Source organism: Leucoraja erinacea, chromosome 3 (genome assembly GCF_028641065.1).
Source record: "Leucoraja erinacea ecotype New England chromosome 3, Leri_hhj_1, whole genome shotgun sequence".
Lineage (NCBI taxonomy): Eukaryota > Metazoa > Chordata > Chondrichthyes > Rajiformes > Rajidae > Leucoraja > Leucoraja erinaceus.
In genome coordinates this window covers 39,440,801-39,467,361 of record NC_073379.1, presented here as the reverse complement: position 1 = coordinate 39,467,361, position 26,561 = coordinate 39,440,801, and the positions used below count along the sequence as shown (strand labels likewise).

General features: G+C 43.8%; 1 protein-coding gene across 1 annotated transcript in view; it reads left to right on the top strand.

The window, feature by feature from the left end:
* gda (guanine deaminase) overlaps window positions 1-26,561 on the top strand; it is a 53,808-nt gene that overhangs the window by 23,218 nt on the left and 4,029 nt on the right. Inside the window, exons 6-13 of the mRNA XM_055632476.1 lie at window positions 2,049-2,076; window positions 10,436-10,543; window positions 12,988-13,095; window positions 16,179-16,276; window positions 17,555-17,622; window positions 20,246-20,392; window positions 24,183-24,301; window positions 24,396-24,423. Of these exons, the coding sequence (XP_055488451.1) occupies window positions 2,049-2,076; window positions 10,436-10,543; window positions 12,988-13,095; window positions 16,179-16,276; window positions 17,555-17,622; window positions 20,246-20,392; window positions 24,183-24,301; window positions 24,396-24,423 (704 nt within the window). The remainder of the gene's footprint in view (window positions 1-2,048; window positions 2,077-10,435; window positions 10,544-12,987; window positions 13,096-16,178; window positions 16,277-17,554; window positions 17,623-20,245; window positions 20,393-24,182; window positions 24,302-24,395; window positions 24,424-26,561) is intronic.

Sequence of the window (26,561 nt, the reverse complement as noted above, 5' to 3'; positions counted from 1 at the left end):
TCATGGAAATGAAAGGTGATAGATTAAAGGTCAAAATTGACTAATTCTCAGAAAACAAGGGTGGAATAAGTTGATTATTTTCAGATCGGGAGGCTGTGTCCCTTGGGGTGCCACAGTTATTGATGCAGGTGCGCTACAGTGCAATCTATATTAATGATTTGGATGAGGAGACCAAGTTAAATATATCCAAGTTTATCAATGATACAAAACTCGGTGTGAGTGTGGGCTATGAGGAAGATGCAGAGAAGCTTTGGTCGAATAAGTCAATGGGCAAGAACATTTGGACTGGTCTGTCAACTCTGACTCCCTCTACAAAAAAGGCCAGAGCAGACTCTTTTTCCTCAGAAGGCTCAAATCCTTCAATGTGTGTAATGACATGCTGCACATGTTTTACAACACTGTGGTTGCAAGTGTTATTTTCTACGCTGTTGTCTGCTGGGGCAACAGCATTAGTGAAAAAAATAACAAGAAGCTGGTCAAACTGGTTAAACGAGCTAGCTCAGTGCTGGAGGGGAGAGTAGACTCTGGGATGGATGTGCTTGAGAGGCGTATAGAAACATAGAAATTAGGTGCAGGAGTAGGCCATTCGGCCCTTCGAGCCTGCACCGCCATTCAATATGATCATGGCTGATCATCCAACTCAGTATCCTGTACCTGCCTTCACTCCATACCTACTGACCTCTTTAGCCACAAGGGCCACATCTAACTCCCTCTTAAATATAGCCAATGAACTGGCCTCAACTACCCTCTGCGGCAGAGAGTTCCAGAGATTCACCACTCTCTGTGTGAAAAAAGTTCTTCTCATCTCGGTTTTAAAGGATTTCCCCCTTATCCTTAAGTTGTGACCCCTTGTCCTGGACTTCCCCAACATTGGGAGCAATCTTCCTGCATCTAGCCTGTTCAACCCCTTAAGAATTTTGTAAGTTTCTATAAGATCCCCTCTCAATCTCCTAAATTCTAGAGAGTATAAACCAAGTCTATCCAGTCTTTCTTCATAAGACAGTCCTGACATCCCAGGAATCAGTCTGGTGAACCTTCTCTGCACTCCCTCTATGGCAATAATGTCCTTCCTCAGATTTGGAGACCAAAACTGTACGCAATACTCCAGGTGTGGTCTCACCAAGACCCTGTGTACATTGCAGTAGAACCTCCCTGCTCCTATACTCAAATCCTTTTGCTATGAAAGCTAACATACCATTCGCTTTCTTCACTGCCTGCTGCACCTGCATGCCTACTTTCAATGACTGGTGTACCATGACACCCAGGTCTCGCTGCATCTCCCCTTTTCCTAGTCGGCCACCATTTAGATAGTAGTCTGCTTTCCTTTTTTTGCCACCAAAATGGATAACCTCACATTTATCCACATTATACTGCATCTGCCAAACATTTGCCCACTCACCCAGCCTATCCAAGTCACCTTGCAGTCTCCTAGCATCCTCCTCACAGCTAACACTGCCCCCCAGCTTAGTGTCATCCGCAAACTTGGAGATATTGCCTTCAATTCCCTCATCCAGATCATTAATATATATTGTAAATAGCTGGGGTCCCAGCACTGAGCCTTGTGGTACCCCACTAGTCACTGCCTGCCATTGTGAAAAGGACCCGTTTACTCCTACTCTTTGCTTCCTGTTTGCCAGCCAGTTCTCTATCCACATCAATACTGAACCCCCAATGCCGTGTACTTTAAGTTTGTATACTAATCTCTTATGTGGGACCTTGTCGAAAGCCTTCTGGAAGTCCAGATACACCACATCCACTGGTTCTCCCCTATCCACGCTACTAGTTACATCTACTAGATAGAATAGTAGACCAGGGAATCACAAAAGGAACAGTCCCTTCTATCTGTAGAAGTGGAATCTCATTAAAGCTAATGGAAAATATGTGGGATGATTTGTTGAATGACAAAATTGGGAGGGGGGGGGGGGGGAGATAAGGCCAGGGGATGCCTATCTTTGATTTGTCCAAGGGTTTGAGAGAATATTTAATGTATAACTTGCATAAGTCAAAACAATGTGATGCAGCTATTGAATTTTTATTATCCTTCACAGATTTGTTGCTGAACTGGTCAAACGGAAGGTAAGAAAGATATTTTGGCTCATTTTCTTCCTTCCTGTCTCCTTTTCCTTTCTTTTTATATTGTCTGGCCTGCTGGCCATGTCTCACTGGCTTACCATTAAGAAGACATTGCACATACATACAAAGTAGCTTAATCCAATCTTTAACTGCAGGTTAGCTGCCACAGTAGGTATCCTGGCTCAACTTCATCAGGGATTCTCTTCTTTGATTCGGATTCTCTCAGATAAATCCGCTTTGTCCCTCCCATAGTATACCACTTGAGGACCCACCATCTTGATATGGAAATATATTGCCATTCCTTCATTGTCACTGGGTCAAATCTTGGAACTCCCTCACCCACATGTGAAGGATTGCAGCAGTTCACCAAGGCACCTCACCACCACCAACTCAATGGCAATTACGTTTTTTTGGTCAAATGCATGACAGCAGTGAGTCACTGGTACAATAGTAAGATTAAACGAGAACTTAACAGTTTGAAGTTTGATCTTTATTTTATGAGGAGTTACGTCGAGGGATTACGTGAAGACCCCGCCAGCACGTATGCGTGACATTCTTCAAAGCGACGGTGTGAAATCACAGACAACAGTAGATGAAATAAACATAGTAAGATAAGAAGAACTAAAATACCAGTTGACCTTTATGATAGAGGGTGGGCGTGGAGGGCAAGTAATCCCTCGATGTAACTCCTCATAAAATAAAGATCAAACTTCAAACTGGTAAGTTCTCGATTAATCTTACTATTTTACTTCGGAGTCACGTGAGTGACTTCGTGAAGATTTTAAAGATCTGCGATTTCATGCCGTGGAACGAGTCCATGCTTCACTCACTGCCTTAGTTGACCAGGGGAGGAAGTATCTTATCATGTTCAGACAAGAATAATGACAATAGTAACCTCCCTCACCCGGGAGGAACCATGAACAGAACTTAACATAGAGTTCGTAAATACCCCCGATCTGGCAATGGGTTAGTACTAAATGTGTGGAACGTTGCTAGATTGACCATCCTGCAACCGCTAGGATGTGGTCCCGCTAACTTCCATAACCCTGCTGCTGAGGTTGTTACAGCCTTGGTGGAGTGACTTGAAATGTCAGTATTTACTCCTGTATAAGCCAGACCCATAACCACCTGAAGATGGTCTGTAGTGATACCTTATTTTGAGGCTAGATGTAACTAACAATATTGCTAGTTCAGAGTCTCTAGGCTCTAGTGATCTAACATTCTGGTGTAGATGTGTGACCATACACAATCGAAGGTTCATGGGATATGTGAACATCTAGTTTGAGACCTGGTGCCCCTGGTTTATACTGCTTGACTAAGTCATAACATAAGTGTTATTCAGCCTGCAGATATAATCATCCTATCCAGTCAACGTTTATGTAATGACTAGACCCGTAGTGCTGCATGCAGGGCTATGAGCATAACCACTTATAAGTGAGTTAGCCCAAGGACAGGGATGTAGCTGGAGCCCTTCAGCGAAGCAACGCAGCACGATGTTAACACCCCATATCTCTGCATCCCTCGGCCTGGGAGTTTTCGAGTTGCAGATATCCTTCAAAATCTAGAACTCAGAGGGTGAGACCCGACAGTGGATTCTTCTCTATGTAGTATGATGAAAAGCACTTTAGGCATAGTAGATGGCACTTTAAACATAATGATTGTCAAACCCTCATATGAGCCTGAACTACAAGATGTCAGTCATCCGTGCCGAATTATGTAATATCATAAAACAAATACCTCCCATCACCTTATGAGGAAATATTGTTATTTTTGGGTGTTATCCCTGCGATCTGCAGCGAGCACGTTCATGGTTGGTTTAACAACCCGAGCCGCAGGAATGATCTTCTCAGTCTCTGTAAGTCAATGAATTGATTATATCATGCTGAGGATGGTTTCCCGCGTCACGGCTAAACCAGCACTTTTGTGCCTAGAAATAACCATATAAAGTTATATCATTCCCCACATCAGTGGGAACCATGGCTGGCTAAGCCCTGTATTGTATTGTATTGTATTCAAATTTATTGTCATTGTCTCAATTTGAGACAACGAAATGAATTTCCCTTACAGGCAGTATCGTTAAAAACAAATCACAAGAAAAATAATAAAAATAAATAATAAATATGCAGGCACTATGAAAATGCCTGAGGCGGGAACTTGCTGAATTTTGCAAACCCGTCTGATGAGGCAGAAATGGAGGAAGACATAAAAGAACATTTCTCCTTAGTGTAGCTAGAATGTAACCATCGCTACTGATATGCCACATTTAAAAAAAAAAAATTTTGCCACTGGTGATTGAGCCTGGATGCAAGCATCTTGGTCTTTAATGTTCACAATGTATTTTAATACTTTGTGATCCAACACCCATATTCTGTATCGTAATGAGGTTTGGGTAAACTATCACCAGATATTTTGACTTGTTTGCACCCATGTGAATAACATTTACTACCACCGAAGTGTATCAACTTGGACTAGAGCATGCAGATTAGGCACATTCGCATAAACCTTTAATCCACAGAATGCACCCAGTGTCTATAGGGAGTTGATACCATATAACTGAAGAATTGGTAACTCTCCCATCCACCTCTATAACTAGATGGCATGAGCAATTTCCCATCCTGAGCAATAGCATCAGTTTGTAATTTAACTGAAGATTTACTGATTTAGTGGAAAGATGCTGAATACTGTTCGTCCACCATGTTAATTATGATTGTTTCAGCTGGGAATAGCATAGAGCTGGTAACAATGACCACATGGTACTTGAGTGCTTACTTCTTTTGCATGCTGTATAATTCTGATTGTGCATAGGCCCAAATAGCACAGCTGTAAGCCAATATAAATAGTCAATTGCACTTGATGAACAGAAGGCTGTTTGATAAGGTTTGTTACGGGCTTCAATTAATTCCAATCCCTTACCTCAGGGCGGAGTCTCAGACGATTAATAGAGTTAAAGGTAATCCCAATAATCAATAATTTCAGTTGGTCTCAACTTAAATTTATCTGGACAGATGAGAACCCAATTTCTCAAATAGGTTTTGTGGCTGATACAGCTAAATTAGCAAAATACAGCGTTTAAATCTCATCCAGATAGTTCTTAACAATATTTTTTAGCTCTGAGCAGCCGAAGCACTAATTTATTAAATAACCTGGGAGCTGAAGTTTGCCTATTTTGCAATGTTTTTAACTGTATCATTGCCCCATCCAGTTAAATGTCTTTGGGATGTGAGGAAGAAATCGGAGCACATGGAGGAAACAGGGAGAATGTGCAAACTCCACGCAAACAGCACCCGAGGTCAGGATCAAACTCGGGATTCTAGCACTGAGAGGCAGCAGCTCTACCAGATGCCCCTCTGTGCCACCCACAATTGGCCACTTTACATTGTCAACATTGTGTTAATGAGTGTTCATATCTTTGAGGATATGATGGAAGTGTGGGAGAATATAGTAAGATTAAACGAGAACTTACCAGTTTGAAGTTTGATCTTGATTTTATGAGGAGTTACGATGAGCGATTACGTGAAGAAGGGCCGTCCGTCTGCGTGCGTGTCAATCTTCAAAGCAGCGGTGTTAAATCACAGATAAAAAGAAGACCTGAGAATAGTAAGATTGAAGAAACTAGAACTTCCATGTGACCTTGATAGTATGAGGGTGGGAGCGGTGGGCACGTAATCGCTCATCGTAACTCCTCATAAAATCAAGATCAAACTTCAAACTGGTAAGTTCTCGTTTAATCGTACTATTTTACTTCGGAGTCACGTGAGTGACTACGTGAAGATTTCAAAGCTCTGTGATTTTACGCCGGTTACGAATCCAGGCGTCACACACTGAATGGATTGACCATGGATGCGTGTAATCATTAAAGCATTCAGACATTACGTAGTTAAGTAAAGACACTGATGCTTTAAATGAAAGAAAAGTTTTTAAAAACTTGTTCCCCCTCCCAACCTTGGGGGTAAACTAAGGGACAGAACTTAAAATGGTACGTGCAAACACCCCCAGTCCGGTTATAGGTTTGTTATAACCCAGTGGACCGTTATTTCATTCTCCCATCCTGCAGCCACTAGGATGTCGTCAAGAGGCACGTCATTGCTCTTGCTGCCGACGTAGATGCAGCCCTGGTGGAGTGAGATTTAGCCATATGAATGTTCACTCTGTTACCGCCATTACCCCCTTTGACCATCTGGAGATGGTTTGTGTTGACACGTTCTGGTCTGTTCTGAACCTCTGTGGTTCTCCATAATTCTCAGATAGTGGTGTTAGTATGTTACCACACACACAACCGTAGGTCGTCTGGATATGCCAAGAACTGGATCTCCATCCCTGGCATTCCTGGCCTGCTATGTTTTATCAGATTCCTAATTACGAATGTTATGTTGTTCATATTGGTGGTCATGTGGTCCAACCGTAGCTTCTGCAGTGTCTGGACTCTTTGTCAGCATACCACCTTCAGGGTTAGTTATAGGCGGTCCCCACTGTCAAAGTAGGGTTAGTACCACGCACACATCCCATGTGTCCGTGTACCTTAGTCTTAGAGGTATTAAATTGTAAATTCCCTTCATGAATTTTGTTGTAAAGGGGTGCATTCCTATCGACCCGTGCCCTGCTTCCAGCATCAGATAGGAGAAGAGTGCGCCTCTGGCACTATAGATTGCACTATAACTTTGTTTATAGTTATAGTACAGAGTTGATAGGAAACTCCAAGACATCTGTTATCCGAAATGTGTTGTATTTGTTCGGACAGTCCTATGCCTTGAAATGGCCTCCTCAGAATCTGCAGACTAACAAGTTAATACGTTCGTGTAGTGGATGATTACTCCCTGTAACTGGGTTCACTAGGAGGTCCCTGCTCTTGGGTACAGCCATAACTGGCTGGACTATAGTTCCTAAAAAGTTTGGGAACCAGGCTTAAGTAGGCCAATCTGGCACTACCAATATGCCTGTGGCTGAGTCTTGCTTGATTTTGGTCAAGCATCGGTTTGTGAGACAAATTTGCGGAAAGCATGCATAAACAATCCTCCCCAATTGAGGGAGAAAGCATCCACTGCCTTTGCTCCTGGATCCTGCTTGCAGGACACATATCTGGGTAACTGATGGTTTAGTCTAGATGCAAATAGATCAATATCTGGTATGTCAAATCGTGTATTTATTTCATTAAATACTGCTTGATTCAACATCCATTCTGTGTTGTTATTAAACATTCGTGATACAGCATCTGTCACCGTGTTATATCTACCTCGTAGATTTCCCAAATATTCCTCTTCATACACCAGTGCCAAATGAGGTTCGTCAATCTGTCGTAAGATACAGATTTTACACCACCCTTGTTAATGGATATGTGCCACCGCAGTGGTGTTATCAATCTGAATTTGAACAAGCGCCGGTTGCATATTGCTACAGAAACCCTTGAGTCCAAATTGTGCCCCCAACAATTCTGGGTAATTGATTCCATGTGTTGGGGGAATTACAGACTCCTGCTCATTCCATCTGCCCCCACAGCTCTAGACTGTGTTAGTGGCTCCCCATCCTTAGCCGCTTGCATAGGTCTGAAGAACCCTCGATGGCTTTCAAGCAAATTTTACTTTTAGTTTCCTTACTTTCGTTATCTACCATAGTTATTCAACAATGGCCTCTGCTGGCAATCCATAGTTTTTCCAATTTGGCCTGCATGGAATCTGAGCGTTTGTTCCTTTGCTCGCTGTAAATTCTGGTAATGCGAAGGCCTGTATGTTCTGCTGGAAATGCAGCTACTATTTGCCAATTACACTCGCTGTTTGCCTGATAGATGGCTAGTATTTGACTATCAGGTCATAGCAGGCTTGATTAATATAGTCGTTTGCCCCTAGGCAAAGTCACCAACATATTTACTGTTTATGATAGTAACTTCTAGGTAATCAATTACCCTTGTAGGTGTCAATTTTGATTTAACTGGATGGATGAGGTAACCAATTCTATCAAACAGGGTTTTGGTTTGCTTTGACTGATGCTTCTGCCAATTCTTGGTGACTCCAAAATGAAATAGTCCAAATATGCCATTACTATGTGGTTCTGAGACCTTTGTAGGCCCAGAATTGGTTTCCGTAGTTTTGTCAATAGTCTAGGAGCTGATGTCAACCCATTTGGCAGATCCATACCATCCAGTTAAACTTCAAATATCTCCTGTTCTTAGTGAATAGACACCGAATAGTATGTATCTTTGAGGTTGATGCATGCCATGTGACCATTTTATAGGAAGCTTCTATAAAACAGTAGTTAGACCGTAACAAAATTACTGTTTCTAAAAGTTTGTACTGCACAAATGAGTTAAACCTGGATGAAGTGACATCCTCCATCTGTCACATGTCCTGAATGGCAATCCTGCCCAAAAATACTGGGCCTGCCTTGATGACAATTCCAGTCCAAGTTCCAAGTCTACTTGGAACCTGTGTATGTTGTGCAGTAAAAATTATCACATGTTATTATCTGTTTTAAAACCAGTTCTGAAAATTCATGTTATTGTCATTTTGAACAAGAACATGTGTAAATTACCAACATGTAACTGGTCCACAATCCCTTGTTTCCGTAAACCCAGACCCACCTACCTCTATGGCTACCGGTGGTCTTGTGGTAAGCCCAAAGGCCCCTGATGCAGATTCCTTTTCTCTCCTTGATTGGGAGTAGCACTGGTAAGGAAGTGTGGATTCCATGTTTCTCCTGACCTCTGCTTGGGTCTGGTCTGAACCTCATCATACTGAACCTGCCTTGTAGGACAATTCTGGCCATTATTTTGAGTCGGCATTGAAAGACGACTCTGATCATATTTCCGTGCCCAGCTTTCAAGCTACCACCGGATTCAGTGAACCGCTTACCCCTATGGAGGTGTGGGGTGTGTTGTCGCCTATGCAGATATTCTGCCAACTGCTGGCTCTTGAAGCCATATCCAAGCTTCAGTAGGTTCATACTTTAAATTCGAGATCAGTTACCTACTGATCATTCACACTCCCCTCCACTGAGAGTCAGGTTCGTAGACAGCCCTGAAAACAGGTGCTGCCGCAGGCCCCTGAGGATATCTGTGCTGACATGTTCCTCTCCTCAGAGCAGGAGGCATTTGTGCAGCCCTGAACACAGGTGCTGCTGCCTGCGGGTTCTCCATAATACCCGGGCTGTCAAGAGCTAGATTCCATCCAGGGAAACACCCAGTGGAACCTGGATGATTGCAGAAGCACTTATTTTCTGTTTGTTAGTATGGAAGCTTATTATTCCTTTTATGTAAAGCATTTTGGTGTTGACTTAAACAGTGCAATATAAGTAAAACTTACTTACTTACTTCCTTTCTTCTGCTTGTCCCTGGGAAGGTTTCCCCCCCTCTTCTTTGTACTCTGATTCAGAGTGGTTTCTTCCACATGTAGTTCCCCCTCCAATGGGGAAGACATTGGGCTGCCCCATGTGCGAGGCTCCCGGCACCGGCACTGCTGTAGGCCGTGCTGATACTGCTCCCTCCCTTGGAGCAGATCATTGTTGGAGCAACTTCTCCTGCCAATTTTGCTGTCGGCGCTAATGTCGGGAAGTGTTGCTCCATGTGGGAGAGTCGTCCTCAGACGCTCTCCGTTGAGGGAGGGTATCCCTCTTTCCCGGACTCATCAGAGTCAACGGGTTTAGACTTGCGGGTGGCATTACGCCCCGCAGGGCAACCACGGAGCTCCAGCTCCCGCGCAAAGTCTCCTGCCGATTCTGCTGTCGGCGCTAATGTCGGGAACAAGACCGTCGCCCGCTATTTGGAATGCTGCGGTCTTCGGCAGCTGACATCCCCGCGGACCGTCTCCTCGACATCTGGGCTCTGAAAAAAAGTTCAAGCCCGAAAGAACGCAGGTAGGTAGTTCAACTTTCCTTACCTGCTCATCATGACGGCTGGGAGGCCATAGTGCCTGCCGGTCCGTCGCGCGCGTTGCGTTCAGACGTAATGACGCGCACGCAGATGGACGGCCCTTCTTCACGTAGTCAATCACGTGACTCCGAAGTAAAATTATGGACTTAGTGTCAATAGGTGCAGACCTGATGGGCTGAGGAACCTGCATGTGTGCTCTGGGACCCTCTTCAGTTACTACTTGCTTTTACCTTGCACCATTACTATAGCTTTTGATCAAGGACTGACCTTCCGTTCGCCATTATTTGTTACAGCCTCCACACTTGGTTAAAACCTGTCACATTTCCATTTCAACCTGAAAAGTTATCTCCGTTCCTCTCACCACGTTGTTTATCCTCTTGATTATATCCACCATTTTGTGTCTTTATAACCAATTCTAGTTTAAAAATAGGAATGATCTTACACGTTTCGGTATGATGGTCGTATGTAAACGGTGGTATTTATTGATTTCTTTTCTGTTTTTAGTATCCTCTGGTGAAACCCATCGTGACTCCCCGATTTGCGATCTCCTGCACCTCTGGGTTACTGAAACAACTGGGGTCATTTGCAAATGCCAATAACTTGCATATTCAGGTATGGCGTGTACTCCTTTCTAACCTTCATCATTGTACATAGAAGAGTACAGCATTAGAACAGGACCTTTGGCCCGTAATATCTACTGACATGGTGCAAAATTAAAGTAATCGCTTTCAAATCTATCAAAACTTTTTGGATTTTTGCAAGTTTTAAATGTCTGACAATTTGACACAATTAAAATTGCAGTTAATATTAGAACATGTTAACTCAAAGCATTTGGAAATAATTATAAACTGTAATTAACGCAAAATATATTAAAGAAATTAATTTACTTCTCCATAACCACTGAAATGTTTGACCCTCTCTCCCTCCCCCCACTTAGCTCCATGAGGTTTATCCCCAGGATCCCAGAGGTGAGAGCTCAGTGTACCTCCACAATATCTCAGCAGTGGGTCCCATCACTGATCTCCAACTGGAGACCAGTGGTGGAGCAAATGGACAGATACAGCTCCCTGAACCTGATGATGCATCCAAAAATTCCAGAGCTTGAAACTGTAATACACTTTGGATTCAATGGCTGAATGCTGGAGGCTCTGATTGGTAACATGGTTCAACACATTAGAAATAAAGTCAAGATTCTCTTACATTTTGAGATAGCACCTGACTCCAGCCTTATCTCAGTTCATCTGCTTCATCCTTCCCTGTACCACCTCGAGGCACAACCATTGTAACATGCTCTTGAATTCTCTAAAGGTCCCTGATTATGGGGAGAAGGCAGCAGAATGGGGTCAAGAGGGAGAGATAGCTCAGCCATGATTGAATGGCGAGGTAGGCTTGATGGGCCAAATGGCCTAAGGATTTCGGCCCGAAACGTCGCCTATTTCCTTCGTTCCATAGATGCTGCTGCACCTGCTGAGTTTCTCCAGCATTTTTGTGTACCTTTGGCCTAATTCTACTCCTATCACTTATGGCCTGATGACTTTTTTTGTTATTCTGCCTTCTCTGAGATTGAAGTTGTCCAGAACATCATTACTCTTGTTCTAATACACACATCTCACATGCCAATTGATCTACATTGACTCCTGGTTATACAAGGTCTCAATAACAATATTCTCACTCTGGTTTATGATCTCTCCATGGCTACTTTCTTTCTCTTCTTTATCATCCTAACATTTTCCTGCTGTACGACCCTTGCATCTCTAAGCATCTCTGACACATTGAACGGTTACTAATTCTACCGTTTGCAACCTTACTTTTTTACGGATGCAATTTAAAACATTTTTCTTAATCAAGATGAGAGTATTTTGCTATTGCAAAGACACTATTGAAATGCAACCTGTTGTTGTATTTCCAGGAGGCAGGCGGAGAATTTTCTAAAAGTATTTGAAAAAATTATTCTGGACATACACGGATGCTGGATGAGGAACACAGACCCTCTGGTTAAAGCAGCCACCCACTTAGTTGTCAGGGAACAGTAAATTTCCCGGTGTTTCTCTTTTTTAATTTCAGATTTCCAAAATTTGCATGTTTTTTTTATTTTAAGCCATCAGCCAGATTGCGGCACAGTGGCACAACCGGTAGAGGTTTAGGCTATATTTCAGACATACAGCATGGAAACAGGCCCTTCGGCCCATCGAGTCAGTGCTGACCCCATACGCTAGCACTATCCTACACACTAGGGACAATTTACAAATTTAGCAAAGCCATTTAACCTATCTTCTTCTTCTTTCGTGTGGCTTGCACAACCTAAAGTTGTTGGACAACTTGTTCTATTTGATCTTCCGTTTGTGCACGTCGAGTTGATTGCACTATTCGAAACCGGGCGGACCACGTGAAGGTTGCAATCATCCACCCCATTTAACCTATAAATCTGTACGTCTTTTCAGTGTGGGAGAAAGCCCGCACGGTCACATTGAGAACGTACAAATTCCGTATAGACAGAACCCATAGTCAGGATAGGACGCGGGTCTCTGGCACTGTAAGGCAGCAGCACTACTGCTGTGCCACTGTGCCGGCCTGTTGGCTCACAGCACCAGAGACCCATGTTCGATGCTGAGCCCGGATGCTGTCTGCGTGTGAAGTTTGTACATTTTCCCTGTAACCGCATGGGTTTCCACCTGATGCTTCAATTTTCTTCCACATCCAAAAAACATGCAGGTTTGTAGATTAATTGTCCTCTGTAAATTGCCCCTGGTGTGTAGAGAGTGGATAACATAGAACTAGTGTCCGCAGACTCGATGGGCCGAATGATCCGTTTCAGTGCTGTAGCTTTGATTTGGTTTTTTTCCGTCCCAGTTCTAAACATCATAAACCTAACATTTAGTGCCGTTTCCCTTTCCACAGATGCTGCCTGACCTGTTGAATAGTACAGGGGCTGCCTGGGTTACGAATAACCTGATTAACGCCATTAAATATGAACCACAACACAAAGTGCTGCTTCCGTTCCTTTTATTTGGACTTCGCAACCTCGAAACATAAAGCCTATTTTTCTTTCATAACAGAGTCACATCAGCGAGTCTCGGGCTGAGATAGCAGCTGTGAAGAAAATGTTTCCAAAATGTAAGAATTATTCTGATGTGTATGATGTCCACGGTCTTCTGAATGATAAGGTAAGTTGTCCATGCAGACTTTCGATTTTTCATGATTGAAATATCTAACCCCTATCCACCTTGCCTAGCCACTTTTACAAATATCTGACTGTTTACACGCTGGTCGTTCCCTCTTCTCTCCCATCAGATAGAAGATATAAACGCTGGAAAACACATTCCACCAAGTTCTTCCCCGCTGTTATGATAAACTGGAACCGATCTTTCTCATGCTGGGGATGCAATCCTGACCAACTTAGATGGGGCATCATTGTTGGCAAGGTCGAGTTGGGCTGAATGGCCTGGTTTAACAGTCTGAAGAAGAGTCTCGATGCTGCCTGTACCACTGAGTTACGCCAGCATTTTGTGTCTATCTTCCAGTGTAACCCAGCATCTGCAATTCCTTCCTATGCTGCTTCCACACTGTATGGCTGTTTGACTCGATCGATATAGACATTGCATATTATTTTATCTTTACTTTCTCTGGAGCTGAAACAATATTTTCACTGTTTCCTTTCTCTTTTTGCACGAGTCATGGTTTAACTGCAGTCATATATGATATATATAAAACAACGTTTTTTACTGTACATTAATAAACTAATATCCATTGCAATGTCAATATTGTTGACTAAAAGCTGGAAACAAAGTTGTAAGTTGGAGTATCCACAGGCACCATTGCTTACAAAATGTCAGCTGCATTCAATTGGGGCGGCATGGTGGCGCAGCAGTGGAGTTGCTGCCTTACAGCGCCAGAGACCCAGGTTCGATCCCGACTATGGGTGCTGTCTGTACGGAGTTTGTACGTTCTCCCCATGGCCTTTGTGGGTTTTCACTCCGGTTTACTTCCACACTCGAAAGATATACAGGTTTGCAGGTTAATTGGCTTCAGTAAAGATTGTAAATTATCCCTAGTGTGTTGGATAGTGTACGGGGATCACAGGTCGACACGGCAGGCTGAAGGGCCTGTTTCCACGCAGCATCTTTAAAACTAACAAACTAAAACTAAAATTCAAAAGGTAACGCATTTATGTACCACACAAGAGTCAAGGTCCAACTACAGTGTCGAAGGAGAACTGCACTATTGGAAATGTCCATCTTCTATACTCAAGGATTTGAGTATAGGAGCAGGGAGGTTCTACTGCAGTTGTACAGGGTCTTGGTGAGACCACACCTGGAGTATTGCGTACAGTTTTAGTCTCCAAATCTGAGGAAAGACATTCTTGCCATAGAGGGAGTGCAGAGAAGGTTCACCAGACTGATTCCTGGGATGTCAGGACTTTCATATGAAGAAAGACTGGATAGACTCGGTTTGTACTCGCTAGAATTTAGAAGATTGAGGGGGGATCTTATAGAAACGTACAAAATTCTTAAGGGGTTGGACAAGCTAGATGCAGGAAGATTGTTCCTGATGTTGGGGAAGTCCAGGACAAGGGGTCACAGTTTAAGGATAAAGGGGAAATCCTTTAGGACCGAGATGAGAAAAACATTTTTCACACAGACAGAGGTGAATCTCTGGAATTCTCTGCCACAGAAGGTAGTTGAGGCCAGTTCATTGGCTATATTTAAGAGGGAGTTAGATGTGGCCCTTGTGGCTAAAGGGATCAGGGGGTATGGAGAGTAGGCAGGTACAGGATACTGAGTTGGATGATCAGCCATGATCATATTGAATGGTGGTGCAGGCTCGAAGGGCTGAATGGCCTACTCCTGCACCTATTTTCTATGTTTCTATGTTTCCGCTGAGATATTTTATAGCAAGGCCCTAGTCCTCCTCAGGTGTATGTAAAGAGTGCGCAATGCTATTTTTTCAAAGAAGTGGAGAGTTTCTCCTTGTAATAACCATATAACCATATAACAATTACAGCACGGAAACAGGCCATCTGGAAGAGTTCAAGCTCCTCGTCAGAGAGGCTGAGGCTGAGGTTGAGGCTGAGGCTGATATTTATCCCTCATCCAGAATCACCAAAGAATTTTGAAAATAATCTCCTTCCAAATTTTGCTCCACTTTAAAGCCGTGCCCAGCAGATTGTGGTTTTGGATGGGCTGGTTGTCCTTATGATCATTTATACAGGACCATTTGAATAGAAGAGAGGATTCTGACCTGTCTCTGTTGTTTGTATCATTGAATGACACAGGTCAAATGAAGCTCTTCTGTGCTATCCGCCTGTGCTACCTCTTGAAAGGTCTACCCAGGGGTCACAGCTTCAAAATGAAGGGTCAGCATCTCAGTACATAGATGAGAAGAATAGTATTCACAAAAAAGAATAAAGTGTTTTGGGGATGTTCATGCCATGGGGGGCTGCAGAAGCTTTTTTAATGAGTGTAATCAAAAGAGGTCTTGAATGTATTTCATATTTTTGAAACAAGCATGCCCCCTCTCTCCATCCCTCCCCCACCCAAGTCGTACCAGCTTCAGTCGTCTTGTTGATTCTAGAAATACAAAAATGCTGGAGAAACTCAGCGGGTGCGGCAGCATCAATGGAGCGAAGGAAATAGGCAACGTTTCGGGCCGAAACCCTAGTCTGAAGAAGGGTTTTGGTCCGAAACGTCGCCTATTTCCTTCACTTCATAGATGATGCTGCACCCGCTGAGTTTCTCCAGTACTATTGTCTACCTTCGATTTTCCAGCATCTGCAGTTCCTTCTTAAACATCTTGTTGATTCCCATTATCTGTTTTCATCTAGCACACAGCTAACAATGGCTTTATTCCTTTATCATTGTTACTGTTTTGCATATCTTTCATTCATTTGTTCTATATTGCTCTACATCACTGTCTATATCTCTTGGTTCCTTTTCCCCTGACTCTCAGTCTGAAGAAGGGTCTTGATCCCAAACTTCACCTATTCTTTTTCTCCAGAGATACTGCTGCCTGACCCATTGAGTTACTCAAGCTTTTTGTGTCTATCTCTGGTTTAAACCAACATCGGCAGCAAAGATCATGGTTCCTTCCTACAACATGAATGGCCCACTGCTGTCTTTACTTGTTTTGATGCGTTATTGCATTCTTATTACTCTGTTTCTCTGTCTTGACTCTCTCCCACTGTCTCCGTGGGTATTTTAAAGGAGCCTTTCGACCTTAGTTTGTCATTGAGTGAAATGTCTTTCCACAGACGATCATGGCTCACGGAGTCTACCTCTCTGACGAGGAGCTTGAACTCTTCCAGAGGAAAGGAGCAGGTATTTCGCACTGTCCAAATTCCAACACATCGTGAGTATCCAGTAAACCAACACCACAAGAATCCACAGTTCAATCCACAGTTCAATCCTGTCTGAGATTTGGCCCCGGCGATTGCTCTCCGGGGAATTGAACACAAAAGTCCAGACCAACAATCCAGTGCCATGCAGCGGAGGTGCTGTGTGGCCAGAGGCGTCGCCTTTCAGATGAAACATTAAACCGGGGTCCCTTCCGCTACTGCACATAACGTAACTTTCCCAATGCTCACCGTTCAAACAAATAGTGGAGAGGGTCCAGAGGAGGTTTACAAGAATGATCCCAGGAATGAGTAGGTTCATCTATGATGCGTGTTTGCCAGCACTGGGCCTGTACTCGCTGGAGTTTAGAAGAATGAGGGGGGACCTCGTTGAAACATACAGAATAGTGAAAGGTTTGGATGGAATGGATGTGGGGAGGATGTTTCCACTAATGGGAGAGTCTAGGATGAGTCATAGCCTCAGAATTCCTTGACTGCACCCCCCCCCCGTCCCCAATCTTTGCACATCCCCAATCCTTTCCGCTCGTCACTTTAATTTCATGTTTCATGTATTTTGTTTTTTTATGACTGTTGGCAGATTAATTTCCCTCCTGGGATAAATAATCATATCATATCGTATCGAATTAAAGGATATCCTTTTAGGAAGGAGATAAGGAGAAATTTCTTTAGTCAGAGGCTGGTGAATCTGGGGAATTCTTTGCCACAGATGGCTGTGGAGGCCAAACCTGTGGATATTTTTAAGGCAGAGATAGATAGATCCTTGATTAGTACAGGTGTCGGAGGTTGTGGAGAGAAGGCAGGAGAATGGGGTTAGGAGGGAGAGAAAGATCATCCATGATTAAATGATGGAGTAGACTTGATGGGCCGAATGGCCTAATTCTACTCCTTATGACAACAAAGTGTTGGAAGAACTCAGTGGGTCAGGCAACATGAGTAATGCATTTTCTCCTGAATTCCCGTTGGGCTTGTGGTGACTGACCTCCTTACACTTTGGACTTAGCGGCACGGGTGGAATCTTGGATCCCGGGCATGAAAGGAGGTGGTCGAGGGAGTTGTGGAACAGAGACGCTGACTGTCAGAGGAAGATTTACCACAGAAGTTATAACTGGGATAGTGAGAACTTGTACATCCTAATTCTGACACTTGCACAGACTAGCAGAGCCTTTTGGTGCCAAGGGGGAGTTGTTGCTAATGCCTGCCTAGTGTCACAACCTGTGTGAAGATCAAACATTGATGGCAGACACTGAGGCATCTCACTCTCTTTCATCCTTCAGATTGTGCAGTGGTTTAATGGATGTACGAAATGCTCTGAATCACAAAATAAACGTGGGGCTGGGAACTGGTAGGTAAAACAGGTTGTGTTATGTAAAATATAACAGCTGTTCCTCTTTACAGCCCTTTATTAAAGTTACACTTCCATTCAATTAATTTTCAGTTTTAATCAGTTCCCACCCATTTTTGTCCTCAGTTCACTACCTAAGGTTGATGTATCTATCCCCCTCGAAACCATTCACCTGCCTTCTCCCCGTACCCACTGACATCCGTACTAATCAAGAAGCTAGATTTTGTCCAATTTATTCTGGATCCAAAGTGAACTAGATTTCCTTCCCTGCGGGATAAATAAACCAGGGAGAAAATACGGGACAATCCAGTGTTTCCATAATTGTTGCTACTGAAATGATTTTATTTTAATCGTAAATTTATTGAAAAGGGAATCGAGATTTATCTTTAAACGCCACCCTATCCTGGGATACTTAAAATGTAACTAAGTAGAAATGTGTAACGTAGAATGCCTTGTAGCCAATTTGTGCACAGCAGTTGACCATAAATGAAATGGAAATAATGGATAAGGGATGACAACTGAGGATGATATAAACAATTATATGGTTTTCCAAGACCCTTTGGTGAGGATTTCATTGGGTCCTGGTGGGAGAGGTCCTGCAGCCCAACCAACCTTAGTGAACTATTAAAGGTCTATTGGAGGTGGTCCATCTGGTCAACAGGCAGAAGCACCCACGCTTTGAGCAGCATTGAAAATCCTGATGCATCCTGATGCATTGGACCACCAAAGGGCATAACTGGACCCATGGAATCTGGCTTGTGCCATGGTCTAGGAACTGGTAATAATAATAATAATAATAATACATTTTATTTATGGGCGCCTTTCAAGAGTCTCAAGGACACCTTACAAAAATTTAGCAGGTAGAGGAAAAACATGTAAGGGGAATTAAATAAATAGTAGAGACATGACTAGTACACAAAGTAAAGACAGAATTCAATACAAAACACAATATGAGGCAATTAATGCACAGATGAAAAGGGAGGGGGACGTGGGGCTAAGGATAGGCAGAGGTGAAGAGATGGGTCTTGAGGCGGGACTGGAAGATGGTGAGGGACACGGAATTGCGGATCAGTTGGGGGAGGGAGTTCCAGAGCCTGGGAGCTGCCCTGGAGAAGGCTCTGTCCCCAAAACTGTGGAGGTTGGACTTGTGGATGGAGAGGAGACTGGCTGATGTGGATCTGAGGGACCGTGAGGGTTGGTAGGGGGAGAGGAGGTCAGTGAGATATGGGGGGGGCCAGATGGTGGAGGGCTTTGTAGGTGAGGATCAGGATTTTGTAGGTGATCCGGTGGGAGATGGGAAGCCAGTGAAGTTGTTTGAGGACTGGAGTGATGTGATGCCAGGATTTGGTGTGGGTGATGAGTCGGGCGGCTGTGTTCTGGACCAGTTGGAGTCGGTTGATGTAGGTGGAGCTGATGCCAAGGAGAAGTGAGTTGCAATAGTCTAGAAATAGGATACAATGCCCCAACTCCACCTGACTACAGTGACACCCGGAAACATTACAATGAGTGGTGGCCTGCCACCAGGGAAAACAGCAGCACAACCACTTCGTATCCACCCCAATGTCCTTATTCTGCATATTAAGGGTGCCCTCCTGACAGGGCAGCATGGTGACGCAGCGGTAGAGTTGCTGCCTTACAGTGCCATGGTCCCAGGTTCAATCCTGACTACGGGTGGTGTTTGTATGGAGTTTGTACATTCTCCCCGTGACCTGCCTGGGTTTTCTTCAGGTTCCTCCCACACTCCAAAGACGTACAGGTTTGTAGGCTAATTGGCTTGGTATAATTGTAAATTGCCCCTATATTTGTGTAGGTTAGTGTTAATGTGCGGGTATCGCTGGTCGGCGCGGACTCGGTGGACCAAAGGGCCTGTTCCGAGCTGTATCTCTAAACTCCAAGGACCTTAAGTGGGGGGCTACCATCGACTCCACAGTCAAAAAAGGCACAACAGAGGATATACTTCCTGCGGCAGCTGAGGAAGCACAATCTGCCAGAGGCAATGATGGTCCAATTCTACACAGCCATCGTAGAGTCTGGTCTCACCTTCTCCATCATGGTCTGGTTTGGCTCAGCCACCAAGCACGACATCTGAGGCTGCAGTGAATCGTCCGATAAGCAGAGAAGATTATTGGCTGCAACCTTCCCTCCATTGATGAACTTTACACTGTAAGGGCCAGGAAGTGAGCGGGCAAGATCATCTCTGACCCCTCTCACCCTGGCCACAAACTCTTTGAATCACTTCCCTCTGGAAGGTGACTCCGGATTGTCAAAGCTGCCACAGCCAGACATAAAAACAATTTTTATCCACGAGTAGTTGCTCTACTCAACAGCCAAAAATCTGTAGCCTCCCTTTGATTGGTATTTTGTTGGTTCACATGCTTGAACAATGGTGTTTTATCATTAATGTTTTATTATTATTAATACTTGGTGTTTTCTGAGTCATTTGTAACTGTCACTATGTCATGTTGTTACTTGTGCGCGGAGCACCAAGGCAAATTCCTTGTATGTGAATACTTGGCCAATAAATTTACTTACTTACTTCCTTACTTAAACTAAACTAAAGGTGCCAGCTGTCCACTGCATTTAATGACGTGGAATGCTGAAATGTTACAAAACTCTGTGTTAGATGTTTCAGGTGGTTACTCGCCTTCGATACTCGATGCTGTACGTAGAGCGACTGATGTGTCAAATATTCTGAGCTTAAACACTGCAGATTATCAGAAGCTTTCGCATGAAGAAGTGTTTCGACTTGCAACCCTTGGTGGCAGTAAAGGTGAGACAGTGTTTATAATCCAAATGAAACTGTTTTGTAATTTGACGAATTCATAATAAGATTTACAGGACAGAAGTTGGTCACTAGGCCCAACAGCTGACTGTCAGTTGTTAAGCTCCACAAATCTCTGCCCATCTCACCCCGTCAACCCATCCTTCTATTCCCAATTTTCCTCAGGTGCGTCCGGCATCCTCTTAAACGAGTTTGTCACTTCCACAATCTCGGTGATATAAATTTATTTTGATTTTCGCATTAGATTTTGGAGGGACTATCCTTGTTATGCTCCTTGTTTTCACTTTCCCTTTAAGAGGCAGCATATAACTTTATCAGCCCAAGCCCCTCAATCACATTACCAGGGTAAAGAACCACAGCCTGTTCAGCCTTTTCTGAATGGTGGACCTATCTCTCCCTCTCTCACTCTTTTCACTCCCTCTCCTTTCTCTTCTTCATTTCTCTCCCTCCTCTCTCTCCTCACTCTCTGTTCTCTCTCCCCATCTCTCCTTTCTCACTCTTTGTTCTCTCCTTTCTCTCTTCTTTTTCACGCTCACATTTCTCTCTCTCCTCTCCCTGTTCACCTTCCTTTCTTTCCTCTCTTTCCTATCTTAATTTCTCTCTCCTTTCTTTCTACTTTCCTCTCTCTCTCTCTCCTCTTGCTCTCTCTCCTTTCTCTCTCTCCTTTCCCACTCTCCTTTCTCCCTCTTTCTATTTTGCTCTTTCCTTTCTCTCATTCCTTTCTCTCCTTCATTTCTCTCCCCCTTTTCTCTCTCCTTTCTCAATCTCACCTTCCTCCCTCTTGTTTCCTGGGCTCCTTCTCTCTCTTTTTTCTCTTTTCTTTTTTTCCTTTCCTTTCTCTCTCCACGATCTCCCCACCCCCTCATCATTCTCATAGTAAAGATCTCTCCTGTATTCCCTATCTATATTTATTAATGATAATATTGTGTTAATAGCTGCTATTTTGTGTTCCCTCTCCTCACACACACATTCAACATGCATGTACACAATGGCTCTAATGTTGCAAAATGTCCCCAAGCAGAAGGAGCAATCCTGAGCTTTTACACCCAAGGCTTGGTCAAAGAGGTGGGTTTTCAAGAGAGTGGTAAAGGATGAAAGGGAGGGGAGAAGTTTGAGGAAGGAGTTGCAGACCTCCTGGCCCTGACATTTGTGGGCGGAAGTGCCTACCACCTACAGCTTAAGTAGGTTATGCTTACGACAGGTCAACATGCATAAACACCAGGTGGAAACACTTTCTATGGGTCTACATTTGTGCACTTCATCCTTTTGGAGGTTTGTCAACCCTCAGCCTCATGCTTTCTGGGGAAAGTATTGACTTGTGCAAAAGGAGAAGGCAGGTGAAGCACAGGATGCAGAGTAGCGTCTTGTGTCTGGTCGCTGTGCGCCTCTGACAGTCAATGTTGACCATTCCTTGACCTTTGATCTCTAGGGCTGGGTTTTCTCTGGCAGCAGAGGGTGTAGACAGTGAGAACAACTGAGCAAAACTAGAGTCAAGAGAGGTGCACATCATGCCCACCAAGGCCCCGCAATATGGACGACGGCATTTGTGCGCTTGCACTCAACTGCTGCTTTATAAGACTTTGGTCTCATTAGGAATGTTTCATACAGTTCTGGTCGCCCCCATTACAGAAAGGATTTGGATGCTTTGGAGAGGGTGCATTGTTTACCAAAGTGATAGCTGGATTAGAGGGTGTTTGCTACAGGGAGAGCTTAGACAAGAATGATTTCCTCTGGAATGCCAGAGGTTGCGAGGAGACCTGAGAAGTATATAACATTATGAAAGGCAGAGATAGGTCGCAACTTTTGTTCCCAGGATGGAAAAATCAAATGCTAAAAGGCATAACTTTAGGCTAAGAGTGAGGAACGGTTACAGGAGATGTGCAGAACAGGTATTTTACACAGACAGCTGTGAGTGCCTGGAATGCAGTGTAGGGAGTGGTGGCGCAGACAGATACAAGGCATTTAAGGAACTTTTGGATAGGTATATGGATATGTAGGGAATGGAGGGGTATAAACTATGTGCAGGCAGATAAGAGTTGGTTTTGGCATCATGGTCAGCACAAATGTTGTGTGCTGAAGGGTCTGTTCATGTGCTGTACTGTTCTACGTTTTATAGTCTACTCCTGTTCTATCACTGTTTCCTCCACGGCAAGGGCCAACCCTCTTTGGACCATCTGCGTGGTCTCAGCCAAAAGTTGCACGCTCATGCTCACCATGAACAGTCACGGTTTCAGAGAAACCGTGGGGAAAGATACTGTTTCTGTTTGGTCAGGTTGACTCCTGGTCCATAGCCTTGTAGGTAATGACTCATCAAGAGGACATAGTTTTAAGGTGAAAGAGGAAAGATTTAATAGGAATCTGAGGGGTAACTCTTTCACACAAAGGGTGGTGGGTGTACGGAACGAGGACGTAGGGACTATTGCAACATTTAAGGAACAATTAGACAGGCATTAGAAGAGCCCGATTCAATTATATTTTATTGAAACATGTGCCTACGTGCAGTGAAATGCTTTGTTTTGCATACAACCAGGTAACAGTATACAGCAGACCTCACCTAGGCAGTACACAAATGTTGCCCCGTTTCTGGCTCCGACAAGGTTACAAAATTTCACTGAACAATCCTATCTACTGCCTGCTGCTGCAAGTGGTCCCGCATCTGTCCTTCTTGCCGCCACCAGGTCGCCTCCTTGTTCTCGGCAGCCCCCCCACTGTGAAGCTCTCGGCGACCGTCCTCATTCTCAGCGATCCCACAGTCTCTTTTTTTTTCATTTTAAATAAATCAACACAAAAAAGAAAAGGGACATGTTAAATAAGAAACACTCAAATAATACACAAAAGGAAAATGCAAAAATATAGAGAAACATAAAAGAAATATAGGGGAAAAAAATTGATATATATAATACAACCATACCATCAGTCACACACCCCACCCTGGCTAATTAAGAGTGAAGAGTGCGCGTACACATAACGACATTTAACAAAGCAGCCCTCAGTCTGGCAGAAGTCTGTAAAGTATGATAAAAAAAGGTTGCCATTTGTGAGAAAAAAATTATCAGTACATCCCCACAATGTATATTTAATTTTCACAAGTTTAAGTAAAAGCACTGCATCTTTGAGCCACTGTGACACATTGGGTGGGTTAGGAGATTTCCACTGTAGGAGTAGGCAACGTCTGGCTATTAAAGATGTAAAATTAATCATTTATTTTTGCACAGAGTTTAATCGACCTGACTCATCCGGGGCCCCAAAGATGGCAATCAATGGACAGGGTATTCCCATTACGGTAGACATTATATTAAAGTACCTGGACCAACAATGATGTAATCGTGGCTCAGATGACAGTGTGGGCCTGAACATCTATCACATTTATCCTCCACCTCTGGATAAATCCCAGACAGTCTTGATTTAGAAAAATGGATCCTGTGTATAACCATAAACTGAATGAGCGCAAGACGTGACAGTACATAGCCCACCCATGTTATCCCACCACTCCTCAGTAAGTTGAAGTTCCAGCTTCCTCCCATGCAGCCCTTGTTTTAGAGTTGGACTGATCGCAAAGATCCAGAATGAGGTTATACATCTCTGAAACAATCCCTCTTTGTAGTCTCTATTTCTCTGGCTAGTTTGCCAATCATCTTCACGTGTCGCTGTCTAAACCCTTCACGGTTTTAAACCACCCATTGACATCCCTAAACACCTCCACTGTGAACAGAACAGAAACGTCTCCCTTTTACAAATTATACAAGCACTTTACCAAAGATAACTTTGCTTCTTGCAGCTTTGGGCCTTGAAAAAGTGACAGGAAATTTTGAGGTGGGAAAGGATTTTGATGCTGTTCTGGTCAACACTGGTGTCCCAGGTGCTCCCTTTGATGTATTCCATGAGGATACTCTGCAGGTAAATATTCGGTGGGGCCGTTTCAGAGCAAAGTTGAAAAGCTCATGTATCTGTGTTACACTTGTTGCTAAAATACTCTTTCCTGATTTTTCAGGCCATCTTTCAGAAGTTCCTGTTCTTAGGTGAGTTGTGAGCATATTTAGCTATCACATAATACTTTGCAATTCCACTAAACTGTAAGCGCTATAGCTTATATATTTTTGCTTAGCTTGAAATATATTCCCTGACATTTCCTTATGGCTGTGTCAAACTTTATTTTGTAATTTGGAGGTTATGTGACAGCACAGGAGATGATACGGAGTTGATTTCATGAGGGTGTTGCCTGAAAACACAACAGGAAAAACATACCTCTTTGCATAGCTGAAGAGGGCTCTCGACCCAAAACAATCCTTCTCCCCAGAGATGCTGCCTGTCCCACTGAGTTACTCCAGTTACACCAATAGGAGATTAGTAACAACTCCAGTTTCTTTAGGTATGTGAAGAGGTAAAAAATTGGCAAAATTAGTTAAAACCAAAGTTGGACCCTTGAAGACTGAAACAGGTGAATTTATTCTGGGGAACAAAGAAATGGCAGACTTGAACAGGTACTTTGGATCCGTCTTCACTAAGGAAGACACGAACAATCTCCCTGATGCACTAGTGGCCAGAGGGTCTAGGGTGACGGAGGAACTGAAGGAAATCCACATTAGGCAGGAAATGGTGTTGAATAGACTGATGGGACTGAAGGCTGATAAATCCCCAGGGCCTGATGGGCTGCATCCCAGTGTACTTAAGGAAGTAGCTCTAGAAATCCTGGACGCATTGGTGATCATTTCCCAATGTTCTATAGATTCAGAATCAGTTCCTGTGGATTGGAGGGTAGCTAATGTTATCCCACTTTTTAAGAAAGGCGTGAACTGTGAGGAGGATGTTATGAGGAGTGTGAACTGTGAGAAGGATGCTATGAGGATGCAGGGTGACTTGGACAGGTTGGATGAGTGGGAAGATGCATGGCAGATGCAGTTTAATGTGGATAAATGTGAGGTTAAAAACAGGAAGGCAGATTATTATCTGAATGGTGTCCGTTTTGGAGAAGGGGAAGTACAACGTGATCTGAGTGTCCTTGTTCATCAGTCATTGAAAGTAAGCATGCAGGTACAGGTGGCAGTAAAGAAAGCGAATGGCATGTTGGCCGTCATAGCATGAGGAGTTGAGCATGGGAGCAAAGAGGTCCTTCTGCAGTTGTACAGGGCCCTGGTGAGACCGCAGATTTGGTCTCCTCATTTGAGGAAGGACATTCTTGCTATTGAGGGAGTGCAGCGTAGGTTCACAAGGTTAATTCCTGGGATGACAGGACTGTCATATGTTAATAGAATAGAGCGGCTGGGCTTGTATACTCTGGAATTTGGAAGGATGAGAGGGAATTTATTGAAACATATAAGATTATTAAGGACATGCTAGAGGCAGGAAACATGTTGCCAATGTTGGGGGAGCCCAGAACCAGGGGCCACAGTTTAAGAATAAGGGGTAAGCCATTTAGAACGGAGATGAGGAAAAACTTTTTCACACAGTGGGTTGTGAATCTGTGGAATTCTCTGCCTCAGAAGGCAGTGGAGTCCAATTCTCCGGATGCTTTCAAGAGCGAGTTAGATAGAGCTCTTAAAGATAGCAAAGTCAGTGGATATGGTGAGAAGGCAGGAACGGGGTACTGATTGTAGATAATCAGCCATCGTCATATTGAATGGCGGTGCTGGCTCGAAGGGCTGAATCGCCTACTCCTGCAACTATTCTCTATTGTGTCTATCTTCGGTTTAAACCACCATCTGGAGTTACTACCTGGACACAGCAGGAAAGATAGGCTCAGCTGAGTTGATTTTCTTTGGAACAGACAAGGAGGTGAGATGTATTTTTGGTGCAAACATTGTGAAGGACCCAGAGAGATGAACAGTAAGGACCAATTCCCTTTACTGGAGAGACCAGTAACTAAAGGACACAGATTTAAAATAATAAGATGGAGAATTAGCGGGGAGTTTTAGGTTGTTGGAGATAGAACTACCTTTCACTTCTGAAGGTACCGACATGGGCGCACAGAAGAGGTGCTTAAGGTACTATCATATATGAAGGTAGACAAATCTCCAGGGCCTGATCAGATATATCCGAAGGCATTGTGGGAACCAGAGAGGAAATTGCGGGAGACCTGGTTGAAATTTACGTGTTGTCTTTAAATACAGGAGAGATGCTGGAAGACTGGAGGGTGGCAAATGTGCCTCATTCAAGAAGG